Raw genomic sequence first — 14,724 nt, 5'->3', positions numbered from 1 at the left:
ATAACACCTTCCACCCCCTAGCTGAACCAGCGCTGGCTGAACACATATTATAGCTTCTTTTACATTCTAGCGATCAGAATTCGTTGGCCCCGGTTATGTGACGTAAGTAGCCTTGTTTTAACTCCCCCGGCTTGAACAAGTCATAGAAACAACCATAGAGTTCCACGGCTAAACCAACTTTTCATGATATGCGCGCGCAATCGACAAAAGCATTATTCTAGACGTGACCTCCCTAGGCGGTCGTTACCAATGCTGATATGCATACCTTGTTTTTATGGGGAGAAAGCTACGGAGTTGACACCGAGACGTAAATGCGGCACACGAACGCTGAAGGAATGTTTCGTAGAACCTTACCCGCCAGCCGCGACAACCTCCTACGCTTGGGAGATCGGTCGGAATTTGTTCTCGGTCGCTCGTTCGTACTCGCTCGCCGCTGATGCGCTCGTGCTTCTTGGCCCAGTAAACAAACCCATTCTGAGGGCCACGTACTATGTTCTAAGCATTGTTAAGATGTCTAGACGCACTGAGAAGCACCAATTACCGCTAAACCGTTCTAAAGTTCTTTCCTGCCTAGCACGTTTCGAAACTAGCCAAAGTTTACCGGCACGTGTTGTTTCAGCCGAACCTCAGTTGCGTCGATAACTTGGCCACTTTGCCGAGTTCGCGGCCTTCGCGTCGTTTCTGTCGTAGAGTCGTATTTTAATATGCTAAAAGTTTCTTTGAAAATAAAAATAAGGCTCCCGTATTGGCAATACATAAAAACAACTAAATTTTGTTTGTGATTGGGATGATAAAAAAATCTTTCTTTGTGCAGAAGGTGCGGAATGATGTAAACACGTGACTATGAAAGAGTTTAGCTGCGAAACTTGTTTTCTTCCGATTGGGAAAGTATTATCAACTTGAAACTGCAATGAATTTCATTTTCAACATAAAAGGAAGTTTAGAGGTGGCAATTTCTATTTAAAATATTTCTAAAACGTTGGATTTCCGTGGGCCTGTGGCGCAACGGATAACGCGTCTGACTACGGATCAGAAGATTCCAGGTTCGAATCCTGGCAGGCTCGGGTACATTTTTTTTTTTTTTTATTGCTTATAATGCGGTTTTGGAACATATTGAGGTATTTAGCGCACAAGGTAGAAAGAAGAAGGACAAGACAGAAAAGAGCGCTACTCACAACTACGTTTACTAATAAAAAGGGAAGAGAAAGAAAACACCTAAATAATCCGCCGCTGACTCGTGCACCTGCCACAGCCCCGTGAATGATAGCGGCTAGTTCATCCAGGCTCGTGCGGGCCCTTCATTGTTTGTTCAAGGAGTTTTCTTTCCTTGTTTGTTAGCGTAACGGATTCAACGCTAATACAGTTCCTGTCCTCACGAAGGATGTAGAAGGCCTCCAATACCTCGCGGCAGCGGCGTAGAGTTTCCATTTTCCCGGGGGGGGGGGGCAGACCCGGAATGTGGCTTAAAAAAAAAAACGGGGGAGGCTGCGGGGGGGGGGGGGGGGGGGGGGGGGGGGGGGGGAGAGAGAGGAGGAGAAGGTCCTTGTTTTATTTGTTCCGTGGGTTCTCCCCATAAGGGTCACCTGCAGCAGTCGGAGCCTTTACCGAGCATTACAAAATGGAATCAGCGCGCAAACAACGAAGACACAAGGAAGAGAAATTGACAGGACAAGCGCTGGACTTCAACTGAACGTTTATTGAAAAAGAAACTAACGAGGAAAACAGACAAACCACCAAATCATCACCCCATCAAAACGTGCTCAAAAAAGCTACCTCTCTCTTAAGTAAAAAAAAATTAAACCCGAGACTGGAGAAAAAGGGACAAGGACATAAACAAACGGACACGGACATTGTGACAGCTAACTACCTGGTGTCCCCAAATAAGACGCTCCGCAAAAGAATGACTCGGAAACTTCAGCGGTTTGACGCATCCAGTAGAAATTTCTCTGAATACGTGTTTTACTGGCCACATTTATGCAAACATATTGCAAGACTAAACTACCAGTACAAAAAAGCGAATCTTTTTTTTTTTTTCTGCAGGGGTAGTTCGGGTCTAAAATTTTGTTGCATAAATGTGACCAGTAAAACACGTATTTCAGGAATATTCCTACTTGTTGCACCAAGGATCTAAATTTTGCGGGCCATTTTGTGTGTAAAGTGTATTTTGAGATGCCCATATAGTACCAAACTCCCCGAGTGGATACGCAGGCGCACCAAAAGTGTTAATCCTTTGATCCCTAGCAGACACATGTTGCCGTCGGCAGGGCTTGTCTACGCGCACTCTCCGCCTGGAGGCACGCTCCCCACGCGGCGACCTTGCTGTCCGGGATGCTCGTTCCTTTCGGTGCGCCGCCTCGTGTAATCACTTTTTGACGAGCTGGACTTCGCTTTTCAACGCAGGGACCCATCGGAGAGCCATTCGTCTTAATTTTTACACAGGATACCGGACGAACTGTCACGTTCTTAGCCGAGTCGGAACTGGGCGAGTCGACTTCCTATGAGAACGGCTTACGTTTCAAGAATGTCAATGGGTTCTGAGTTTAGGTTTCCATTTGCGGTGTTCGTGTCGGCTCACGGTTTAAGTTTCAATTGAACTTCGCTTGGTCCCGCTCGTTATTCCGGGACTCCAATCACGATCCTTCAGTTGCTTCCGTCTCTTTGTCAAATAAGCCTCAACCCAGGGAGTTAATATAAAATAGTTTCCACAGGTAATAAGCTCCGGTGACCTTGTCTCAAAGGAAGTGATCAAGCACTTTCTATTCTACTGACTGTTTGCGGCGTATATGTATGGATGCCTTCCCTGGGAATGTTCGTGAAGCCTATTCAGAATAAAACGGAAAAGGGGAGCGGATTGTGCCGCCTAGCGCCGCACTGTCCATACAAACGTTTAAAAAATGACAAAAGGAACACGTATCGGGCATGATGATTATTCTTTCCCCAAAGTTGGCCTTCGTTGAGACTCCGAAGGCTTAATCGCTCTTTTCCCCACAGGCTTTTGTTTCAAAGCAGTGTCCCTTTGTTTTTGTTGTGTTTTGCGATGCTGTTATTTGGCTTCTGGTGTGTATTTTATTGTCATGTTTTGTTTATTTTGTTAACACATGCAGCAGGGGAGAGTGGGGTAATGGTGGCACAAGAAGCTTGACTGACTTCAATTTTAAGAGGGCCAAAAATAATTCTCAGACGGTAGCAAAGACCATTTGATACCACTATACCTTGTGCGAAGCTGGGGTTACAAATTTTTCCGCCAAAAGTTGTTTTCTGGACGAGTATTCGAGTCGCTGTTCGGTGACAAGACTGGTAGTAAAGCCCTTCACTGACCAATCAAAAGTGTGTACAATATTAATATTTTCTTGGCCGAAAGGGCATTCATTTGTAGACGCGCAAGAAATTAAAATTTTTTTCTTGGCGAGCAGGTCTGCAGAATCAGTCACTGACTCACTGTGTCGGGGATGCTTCCTATTCTCAGAAGCATTTTTGTTGTCTAAAAACCGACAGAGATGTCGCGACGCTTTCAAGACTTTTTTTAGCCTGTCATAGCTGAAGCGGGCACTTCAGCTGTTCATTCAGACAACATATTCCGCGCATCTAACTCCGTCTGAGGGGAATTTTCCACTGAATGTCTGACCTGTCACTGTCCCGAGATCCACCATTTAAAAGCCTGAAAGGAAATAAGAAGCGGGAATAAACAGGCCCCTGTGAAATAGCTGCCAGTCAGGACGGTCAACAGTCCACTGTCGATGGGCGCAGACCCAAGCCAAGCTCTTTAAAAAAAATCCCGGGCCGGGGCCGGGGGGGGCTCTGCCCCCCCGTGAAGCCGTCCGGGGGGGGGGCACGAGCCCCACTGCCCCCCCGTAGTTGGCGCTTATGCCTCGCGGGTCAATTTGTCTTTGTTCTTCCCCAAGATGTTGGTCTCACGGAATAATGGTCTGCATGTGCATTCCCTGCAATGGAGAGGAAGATTTCCGCCCACTGTAGCCTTCAAAGAGTAATCATGCTCCCGGAGGCGGTCATTGAGGCATCTGCCCGTTTGGCCTATGTAGCTCTTGCCACACGAAAGAGGTATCTTATACACGACGCCCGAAGCGCATGGTAGGAATTCGTTTGCATGCTTCTTGGTGCACGTGGGTTTTGTGGTACCCTCCGCATGCGCATTCACTCTATTGCAAATTAGGCTCATTTTTTGTGGTGCTGAGGAAACTACTCTGACCCCATAGCGGCTTGCGACGTTCTTTAAATTATGGGACATCCTGTGAAGGTACGGTATTACAACTGGCCTTGTTTGCTTGACACTAGTCTTGTTGGACTGGAAGCCTTTTGCCTTCTTCACCAGAGCGTTTGCCACATCCGCCAGTAGGGCTGACGAATAGCCGGCTTTTGAATTAGCCTCACCATGCAAGTAGATCTACTTGCATGGTGAAGCTGGCTGACATAGTATGAAGACAAGACTTCCTTAGTTCCGAGCCCAGACACGTTAGAGCTATGCCCCTCTTGATGATTTTTGAGTGCGCCGAGCCGTAGTCTAGAATGGCCTTGTTGGAACGTGGGCTGTTTTCTTTCTCTTCCCTTTTTATTAGTAAACAGCGCTCTTTTCTGTCTTGTCCTTCTTCTTTCTACCTTGTGCGCTAAATACCTCAATATGTTAGACTACCAACTAGCCCAAATGTCAACTTTACTGCGGTTTTGGAACCCCCACCACCCCCACCCCTGCATACCATCTCACACAAGTGCGTGTAGTTCTTGCAGGAGCGCGTTTGCAGTTTTCTTTACTTCGTTTTGTCCGTCTGTGTCTAACTGTTGTGACCACTGATTTCCACGGGTCCATATCACAAGAGCGAATGACATTTTAGCGAACGGCGACATTTGAGCGAATGGTCGTTTTAGCGAATAACGGGGGCGCGCGTTAACCCATCCGTCGCGCTGCGCTTTACGCCGCTTCGCGGCGACAGTCTGCGGCAGCTCATTACAAAAATATGAACTCACTTGGCCCACCCGAAAACGCCGCTTCGCGGCGTCCGACTTTTCGCTAAAGTGTCGTTCGATGAAACGTGGGCGTTCGCTAAAACGTCATTCGATCAAGTGAGTGCCTCCCGATTTCCACTGCAGACGTGATCGCGGTAGTGGATTGTAGCCCCTGCAAACAACAAGCTTACATGTAAACATAACAAAAAAGGAGACCAACACATAGGCGTAGATATGGGGGGGCATCGGGGCCCTTGCGCGCCCCGTGCCCCCCACGACCCGCACGACCGCACGCGCGCGAGCTGAGCTCACTGAAGCGCGAACGCGAGCTGCACGAACGCTTCGCCTGCCGTCCCATTCGTGCGGAGAGGGCGTAAGCGGTAAAAGTAAAAGTGGAGGAGGCAGCGTCGCTCCGCGAGGAGAAGATTCAAATAAAAAGTCGTGTTACTGCTTCCACTTGTTTTTTTTTTTAGGGGAGGAAGTGGCCAAGTAGGGCTAACGCGTCTCAGCTCGGAGCGTGGAGCGAAAGCTTGCGCTGGGAACCTCCTGGGTTCGATCCCCGCCGCCCCGCCCGTTACCATCAGGATGAGTTTCGTACCGGCACGCGTTCGTGTGATCACTACTGCGTGATGCACGTTAAAAACCCCAGGTTAGCGGTTGTACCACACTGGCCAAATTTCACATCTACAGCTAAGAGACCGATTACCCGTTGAGGCGCATCTCCATCAAGGCCCAATTTTTTTTTTTCAATTTTTTTTTCTCTTATTTGTGTGTGTGTGTGTGTGTGTGTGTGTGTGTGTGTGTGTGTGTGTGTGTGTGTGTGTGTGTGTGTGTGTGTGTGTGTGTGTTTTGCGGTAGAACGGAGAAGCTAGAGCACTATATAGCTCCTACGGAGCAGAGTAGCGCAATCCTTTGAACCCCGTGTTTTGCCGACAACATGGCCGACAGAGCGGCTCGGCGCGAGTCACGTGGTACTCAGGGTTCCAGGAGGCGGCCCGCCCTATGGGAGAATACATGGAGATCGACATAACACGGCTGATTAAAAAACTAACGGCGAGTTCACATTTTTCAAAACTAACCTGTCGTGAAGTTAGTAAAGCGCTAAACACTTCATCAAAGTTTTAATAATATCGGATGCGTGTGCAAATTTTGAGAAGGCAATTTCCAAGGCAATGGCGTTTGAAGCAGACGATTTTTGCTCGCAGCGGAGATGGGCTTTTCGGGTTGGCCGGAGCGGGTCACGTGAATGGTGTGACGTCGCCGTGTCGTCTGCTGCATGATGCCGCTCAGGCAATTTTTTAAAAAAAGTTACGTCCTTGTATGGCACAAAACTTATCGCATATCATTCTAAAATGTTTCATTATTATGTCAAAAATGATTTCCATTCCGCACATTACCACAAAACTGAAGAAACAACGATTTTCTCACGTTCTCCATGCATTTCTGACCGCAGTTGGAACCTCCGGGCGTTCGCCGCTAGTCGCCGAGAGACGGCGTTCTAGATTGCGCTACTCTGCTCCGAAGGAGCTATATAGTGCTCTAGGAGAAGCCTTCGCGCGGGCGCCATGCCTAGAAAGCAACGTCACGATGCTAGAAGGTCATGCTTAGAGGCTAGAACAACTAGAACATGGAAGTTTGTGCCACAAATGATAGGTGGCGCAGGTTGTCAACCAATTCAAGACAAAACGATTTCTCTACTTTTTCTGTTTACAATATGAATGGATCAGCGATTAGTAAGTAAGCCACAGGAAGGAGGGGCTGGCCAAGCAGCGACGCAGGATGAATTTGAGCCGTCAAAATTTGGTTCTTAGTATACGCAATGACGCTGCTATTTTATTTAGGAACTATCATCTTCACAGTCGTTGTATCTACTCTAGGAGACCAGGTAGTGGCCCATGAGTATCTCCGAAACTTTCTGTGGTTGCGCGCTGCAGCCGACAACGTGACACATGGCTTGGTCGGACTTATCTGCTGGGTGGCAGCTTGCGGCCCCCGTTGCTTTCCAGCCAGCCTACGAGAAGGCATTCTTTGTGGCTTTATCGCTTGCGCGCTCGATGTTGATCACTTCGTGGCCGCTGCATCGGTGAAGATCGAGGTAGTACCAAACTCCAGTAACCTCTTTCCGTTGTAGTCGGGCACGGGCCGCCTACACTTCTATCCGTTCGTGAATTCAGATTTGCAACTTGATCCATTCCTTTCTAGGATGCAACCCGCCTACGAGCCAGGCCCTTTCTCCACTGCACCTCCATCGTGATCCTTGCCATATTGATAATCATGCTGGCTGCAAGGCTGACTGGTCAGCTGCAACTTTATCACCTCACGTTGATGGCAAGCGTTGCCGTCACTTCGCATCACCTTCGAGATTCTCTACGAAGGGGACTGTGGCTCTGGCCTTATGGAAGCACACCACCGGTGAAAATTGGATTTTATTATGCGGGTCTTGGCTGCATTATATTAGTGGCATCGCTGGGGATACGGACTAGCTTGCAAAAGGAAGATCCTATTGTGAGCCTGGTGTGAACTACCGAGACTACAAATAAACAGGCATTTGTGCACACACATGCTCCAGTTTTACTTTGGCCGTATAAGCAAGTAACACACACTCACCAACACATATCCATGCACGCAGTCACCCAAAATACCCCCCTGCTGCCGACCACCTGAAACATTCTGCAACATTTACATCCCCTTCTATTTGGCATGATTGTCGGCAGTGAACAAGATTAGGTGAGCACTTTTCCAGAGCAATCCCCAAAATGAGGAAATTTGCTTTTTTTTAGTGCCTGGATGTGGCGCGATGAGACCACCTGCAAGCAGTAAGTACGGACCTGGCACCTATTCTCTTATTGGTTCCTGAATCAAGGGGCAACAAATCCCTGGTGTAAAATATTCATCCTTGGCAAATAAGCAAATTTGGTTTGTGCCCACAAACCATTCTCTCATCGCGACCTTGCATAAAGCAAAATCATGGTAATGAGTACAGACGACTTCCGCCTATGTACACAATGACCCACAGCAAATAGAAAAAAAATGGCCCACAAATTAGGAAACAAATCTGAAAAGCCACAAGGCAGTTTGGGTTAGAATCTGTTGAGGAACGTGGAATGTTTGCATGGGTGTGCAGTTCCCTTTCACAAGCCGCGCCGAGCTCCCCCCCCCCCCCCCCCCCCCCCGCCATTTCATGTACAGTAACAGTCGAATGATAATAAATACTGGTGATAATGATGCACAATTGAAAGGATGTAAAACAAAAACCTTCCCAAACTCTCAATCCATGATGGGGCCACAGCAGTCAAAGGCTTGCCTTGGCCGAATCCCTTCAAACGAGCAATTCCCCACGCCCACAACAAACTCGGACTTAGAAGGCTGGCAACCCAGAGCGTGTTCTGACAAAACATCACAGGTTCCTAGTGACAGCTGAGGGGAGGGGAGGGGAGGCTGCTTCGCTCTCAACACTAAAGTCGCTCAACAACGTCTCAAGATCCAAGACCACCCAGTGGCCGAGCGCACGTCACTGAGCCACCATGGCTCTCGCGGCGTGCTTGGACAGTTTGCGCAGTCGCCCGCGACTGCTAACCGAGAGCACCTCCCTCGCCCGTGAGTCTAACCCGTCGTCGTCGTCGTCCTCGGACCCCCCTGTCCAGTCGGAGTCCTCCTGCTCCCGGTAGCGCACCAACTGTTGTCCCCGGTTGCGCGTCTGCACGTGCGACCTCTTGGACGTCCTGCCGTCCTCCGTGGCTGCGTCGTGGACGCGTCGTGGCGGCTTTCTCGACGACCGCCGCGGCACGCCGTAGTCGTGGTCAGTCACAAACAATGACGACTTCTCCGAGCTGCCTGTCGTGCCTTCAGATTCTCCGCCGCTGTCGTGCGGCCTCTTGGTCCTTCGTTGGCTCCGGCCATGGGAGACGTCCCGGGCGCCCACAGAACTGCTCCCCACACTGTCGTTGCTATCATCGCTGCCTATCACATTGGTACGGGCCGCGCGCCTCGTAGACCGCCTCCTTCTAAGTGGTTCTTCGTCCTCCTCCTGTTCTTCTTCCTCCTCCTCCTCCTGTTCTTCCTCCTCTTCTCCCTCTTCATCTTCACACTCTCCCTCTTGGTCAATTTCCTCCTCTTTTACTTGACACTCGACTTCCTTTTGTTCTTCGTTATCTGAACTGCTGTTGTCACTGTCGTCCTCGTCGTCCTCGTCCTCGTCACTGGTTTCACCATCGGAAGAAGACGTGTTATGGACAACTTTCCGTTTCCGAAGCGAGCTCTCGCTGGCCAGTTCCTTCTCACTCGAGGACGTATTGCGACCGCCGTGGCCGATCACTCTTCTGCTGCTCTTCTTTCCATTCACCAGCCGCTGGTTTGAGACTGCAAAAAAAAAAAATGTGAAAGAGATATGTTGCACTATTTGTAAAGATGACTCCCAAGAAGCCACAAACGCTTTGGTACGCCAATCGGCGCAGTTAAAAGCTGATGCCAAATCGAAGTGCAAACACACTTGCATGTCCCCCTTACGTGTAAGTGTAAGGAGGACATGGAATCGAAGTGCACAGACACAGTTACATGCCCAAAATAAACTCTCAGCATGACAAGGCGTGCAAATGCAGTGCGAGACATGCCCACAAGTACATAAACTGTGACTGGAGTTGTGTACAAGATATCGTTCTTGTATGGAAAAGTTTACGAGGGCTAGCCTAAACGATGCGTCAACATCGGGCTCGGGGAGCATGAGCTTTCTTTGAAATCCTTGCCGTCAGGTCACCTAGTCTTACATGCGAGGGACTGTGGGTGTGCCCTGTTGTTTGCTAGCGCAGGGATTCTGAGGTCGTTCCACCACAAAAGAAATATAGAGAAATCTAGGAAGCCCAGTCCATCACAGCAAGAAGCGAACCCTGCATAAGCGCGCCATCAGTGAACTTGTCACCCAAGGAACTATGATACCTCCTTATTTCCTAAAATATTTTTTCTTCTCGATCTTTTGTTTTCAATTTCTAAATTAATTTTTCTTTATCTATTATAAACTTTTTATTAGCTCAGTCCTCCTTCTAGATCCTTTTCCATTTTCTTCCTTATATAAATTTATCTTCATCCTTTTCTTCCTCATCTTTTAATTAAAACGTCACTTGAAAGTAGCGCTTGTCCTGTCCTGTGCTCCCTTGTCCTTCACGCTAATACTTTTATGATGTCCTCCTCTTTTTGTGCAAGCACCGAGCGCTTATGTTCCTAAATAAACGAGTGTGCTCCACCCCAAGCAGACTCGATAAACAAAGCTGCGCAGAAGTTTGCCAAAGTCTATCACAAACGAGCTCGAAGGTTTCGACAGGCTCCCAAAGAGAATAAGTCGCGTGCAATGAAGGACGCACCTTGCACATTTGCTCTGGTGACCCTAGTTGCGGTGTTGCCACGAGCGCTTTCTTTCTTGGGGCCTATTTCCTCATCTTCGCTGTCGGAATCCGACTCCAAGTACTTCTTGGGCCTCAGTACTGGAAGGATCATGCGCAAGGCCGTTTAAATTATTCCACGTTATTTGTACGACGGAATCTCCCCTGCCTGGACCCCTCTAGGGTCTATGGCATCTAATAAATACAGTTGAACCTCAATTTAACGAAACCCGATTTAACGAACAAATTCGGATTCCCCGCGCACCCTATCCCGAAGAATGTCTTTCTCGACTTTACGAAGTTCCCGATTTAACGAAATAATTACGGGGTCCCGGCGACTTTGCTAAATCGAGGTTCAACTGTAAACAGATATCAAATCCCACAACCTCAACAGCATCAATCAAAGGCAAGCTAAGTATACGTAAGCCAAATTATCACGTACCTGCAGCTCTCACGGTCAGCGGGGGGAATGTGACCTTGGCTGAGCGGGAGCTTCCACGTGAGGACGACGGCTGCGAATCGCTCGAGAAATCTAAGGCGGCTGGCTGACTCCTGCGACGAGACGGGACAGTTCGAGAGTCAAGCAACAGTTTCCTTTGTTTGCAATGTGAAGACATCAAGTAGGAAACCAAAGGGGTTCTCTATACCTTTTGCTCACATACTGGTTGTTCTTCACTTTGGTCTCGTACTTGACGGCCGATCTCCAGTCGCTCGTGATCGACCGTATTCTTTCTTCGAACATTGCCGACATCCGTATGGTCATGGAATAGATCTGCAAAAAAAGCGAGAAAAACAGCCACAGTGAGCTACGGTGGAGGTGGCGAGGGACGCTGCTTCGCAAAGATGCGCCGGATGTTCTCACCCTAGACTTTTTGTTGGTGTTGTAGTTCCTCGAATTTGCAAAGATGAGCCGCATGTCCTTGCAGAACTCTGTGGGGCTGGGGTACCGGTCGCGTTGTAGCCGATCTCGCACGGTGCCCAGGTCCATGGGAACGTCAATGATGTTCACATAGTCCTGCAAACAGCAGTGAGTGGCAGCTACATGTTTGCATGCTTGTTTACACCTTTGGCACACCTACACCAGATTCACGTCAATTGTGTATTATTGCACAGACTATGATCAGTTTACATGTTACCAGAACGCACAGTGTTTGAAGCAACATCTCGATACAAATGGAACCTCTTGTAGGTAATAAACTCCCGTGCAGTGCAAGCGAGTATGTCATATTAGAATTAGTCTAATGTAGCCTGGCTTCTTCAAAATGCAGGCTCAGTACAAAAGATCACTTCATGCTTGTCCTCAAATGTCTGTCACAAAGCTAAACTAGCTGTGGAGTATACAAAGGACTGAGATCCTGTGTGGCATATCAATTGGGAGGATTGTTTGGCTTTCACTTGCAAGAAAAATTGCACTACGTCTCACACAAAGAGCTGGACAAGCAAAAGCGTGTTCCTACATTGCTGTACTATCTGAGGGCAATGCCAAGGCCAACATAAAGAAAACCAGGGTCCGGACCACTAACCTCATACGTGTTGACGTCCACTGGCTGACGGAATGGTGTGGAGTCCTCACACTGGAAGATGAGGTTCAAGAGGTCAGAACACTGTGCTTTCCACGTAGTGGAAGTCAACGGGGTGCTCTGCTCCGTCCTCCGCTTTTTGGACATTCCTGGCGGGGCAACCTGCAACATAGACACGGCAGCATAACACGTTTGCGCCCGGCAAATGCGGCAGTCAAACATCACTTCTATCAGACAACACCTAACACGAGGGGCTGGTGATGGGGTATCTCTCCCTGCGGCAGAAATCCCTGCAAGAGGGATTTTCTGGTCACATGACAAGCTTCATGGGGACAAGGCACCTATGAAAGTAATATTCTGCATCAAATATTTTCTGATGCATTGTCAAGGCTAGCGTAGCACCCAGAGTGTTGCAGCTGAGCACTGCTGCGAGAGCATCTGGCTTCGTCTTTCATCTCATTTGTACGCGCCCTCGAACAAGAGACGCAACACACTCGCGCAAGCACAATGTTTTTTTTCACTGCAAAAATAAACCAACGCTCATTTTCCGCCCAAATGTAGTGCTTGCAGTCCGAACAAGGTGCCAAAGTTTCAGCACTAACCGTTATCTTACGCAAAGGTTACAAGCGATTTTCTGAAAATTTTAATAGAAAAATGGGGCCCATTTTTGCCCATTTTCGATAATTGGTGCCACAGAGCTTCACGTATCAAAAAACCCTGTTGGCCGCCATTTTCCCATTGAAAATTTCAGAAAATTACTCGTGGCTTCTGAATTAAATACCGGTTAGTGCGAAAACTTTGGCATCCAGTTCAAACCTCTAGCGCTACCTTTGGGCGGAGAATGAGCGTTCGGCAGCCAAGCTTGCAATTTCCCCGACAGTCGTACGACCTGTTTTAGAGTCTGTAGACGTTGTTTGGGACCCTGTAACTAAACTTCACATTGAATGACTCAAGGAGGTTCAGAAGAAAGCATTGCAGCACTTCATTTTCAACGAAAAAATTACAGGACACCTAAGACTGCTTACGTGAGGGAATATGAAAGCATTCCTTCACACAGTGGATTCCTACAAGCACTGCGCCACATCTTCCTATCGCACATGCTGCTCCGGCGAACTCCGCCGGCTCCACGCCTTCCACGACGGTGCATCTGCGTTGCTGTGCTTTCCTCTGTGTGTTTTTCTGAGACGCGTCGGCTTTGACTTTGAGTGCCCCACCGACTTCCGTGACGAAGCATCCGATATGACGCGTCACAGCCAATAGGAACGCGTCGCGGCCATTCTAACTGCTGTTTATTTAGATGCCCGTTTTTCGCGGTCAAAGCCAACGCCGGCTGCGCTCCATGGGACCAGTTAATGCTTTCGCATTAATACAGAAGAATGAGTTCTACTACCAGTTTATACAACATATCAAAAGTTGAGCTTCTTTCAACTTGGAGCAAAATTAATTGTACCATTGTACAAGAATCATCTTGCCTTTCATTTGACAGATTTATGCAATTTAACACATCTCGTCATACACAAAGTAAGCATTCCAACACAATTGTGGTGCCTTATGCAGAACTGAATGCTTAAAAACTAATTTTTCGCGGGCATCATTAAAGAATGGAATAATCTTCCCGCCAACATTATGTACGCCTCATCCGCTCAGGAATTTGTTTCAGCACTGCAGCGTTATTTCTCAGATGTGCAGTCCTAAATGCTTTTTTCTTTCTTACTTTTTTTTTTCTTCTTTTTTTTTATTTGTGTGTAATGAGGTTTCTTTATAAGTATGCTCTGTATGCCCTCTCCTGCTTTGGCTGCCAATATGCAGCCGGCAGTATGTATAAAAAAATAAATAAATATAGAGCACTGTGGAAGCTACGCTAGCTTTGATGGTGTAACACGCGATAGTTATGCCGAGTAGTGTTCCATGCAAATGTCTGCCGTAAGTTTGTCCTGGCTTCAATTATTCAAGTCTGATCTTATGTGCAGAAAAAGGGTAATCAGGCTTGAAATGTACTTTAGTGAAATGAATCGCATTCGTGTGCTTTAGGGGTGGCATGTAAAATTATTTCTTAGGGAGGTTGTGTTAAGTGAGAATTAAAGAAGATAATACCACGAGGCTTACGTCTACCGAGTGGAATCGGCTGAAATGCTAAGTATGTATTCGCCCTACGGAACTGGCCATGTGACCTCAAAATCCCTCATATCCTCCAGTAGAACTGGCCACATAACTAGCAAACTGCCGACACCTATTCAGGAAGCCAAAACGGCAAGCTTTGCTTGCACTGTGAGCATATCAACATCATGCTCAGCAGCCATGTACGGCGAGTCCAAATCGCGAACATAAACTTTGCATGTTTCCCCATTTACCAGCCTCCAGGTTTTCTGGATGTGTGCTAGGAGACAAGAAACGACACAGTGGAAAACATGCCACACTGGATAGGCAGTAACCTCTCAATCAGCATCTTATGAAAGAGAGAAGATACCATGTATTCATTTCTAGAAGAAAGACACAACATTTTCTTCCTTGAGATTTGAAACCAAATAATGATGTTCATGATCCCAGAAAATAAAGATGCAGCAACAAATAATGAAATACAGTATGGAAGGAGGAAAGATAAGTATGAAGCAGGAAAGATCAAATGTGCAGGAGTGCTAGAAGAAATCAATCCCACGACGCAATACCTTTTTGCGCTTGACACCAGAAGATGATGGGCAGCAGCCGACTTCGTTATCAGTGGAGCTCGAGGAATTCTCCCCCGCTCTCGAGGTACTGTTGCTCGAACTTCCGTTGGAGCTGTCCACCAGCTCCTGATACAGCTTGATGGGATCTCGACACGAGTTGTCGCTGTAATTTACATTCATTGGTTGCATTCAGAAACTTGGTAAAAA

At 47.8% G+C, this 14,724-nt stretch overlaps 2 protein-coding genes and 1 non-coding gene across 3 annotated transcripts in view; 2 read left to right on the top strand and 1 right to left on the bottom strand.

Moving 5' to 3' along the window:
* The first annotated feature begins 991 nt into the window (after positions 1 to 991).
* Positions 992 to 1,064, top strand: Trnar-acg. The gene has a single exon. It is a non-coding gene; the product is annotated as a tRNA-Arg (tRNA).
* Positions 1,065 to 6,678: 5,614 nt separating this feature from the next.
* On the top strand, positions 6,679 to 7,516 carry LOC8037671 (transmembrane protein 267). The gene is made up of 2 exons (XM_002405454.5): positions 6,679 to 7,054; positions 7,162 to 7,516. The coding sequence occupies exons 1-2, from the start codon at positions 6,779 to 6,781 to the stop codon at positions 7,477 to 7,479; spliced, it is 594 nt and encodes a 197-aa protein (XP_002405498.2). The 5' UTR covers positions 6,679 to 6,778; the 3' UTR covers positions 7,480 to 7,516.
* A 954-nt stretch (positions 7,517 to 8,470) lies between these two features.
* The window catches only part of LOC8037670 (PH-interacting protein), a 53,821-nt gene continuing 47,567 nt past the window's right edge, over positions 8,471 to 14,724 (bottom strand). The window contains exons 27-33 of the mRNA XM_029966066.4: positions 14,518 to 14,680; positions 11,855 to 12,013; positions 11,194 to 11,346; positions 10,979 to 11,103; positions 10,774 to 10,883; positions 10,314 to 10,433; positions 8,471 to 9,318 (exon numbers count right to left, since the gene is read on the bottom strand). Of these exons, the coding sequence (XP_029821926.2) occupies positions 8,471 to 9,318; positions 10,314 to 10,433; positions 10,774 to 10,883; positions 10,979 to 11,103; positions 11,194 to 11,346; positions 11,855 to 12,013; positions 14,518 to 14,680 (1,678 nt within the window). The remainder of the gene's footprint in view (positions 9,319 to 10,313; positions 10,434 to 10,773; positions 10,884 to 10,978; positions 11,104 to 11,193; positions 11,347 to 11,854; positions 12,014 to 14,517; positions 14,681 to 14,724) is intronic.

Source organism: Ixodes scapularis, unplaced genomic scaffold (assembly GCF_016920785.2).
Source record: "Ixodes scapularis isolate PalLabHiFi unplaced genomic scaffold, ASM1692078v2 PGA_scaffold2__306_contigs__length_199485367, whole genome shotgun sequence".
In the NCBI taxonomy this organism is placed as follows: Eukaryota; Metazoa; Arthropoda; class Arachnida; order Ixodida; family Ixodidae; genus Ixodes; species Ixodes scapularis.
This window is presented reverse-complemented; position numbering and strand designations above follow the sequence as displayed.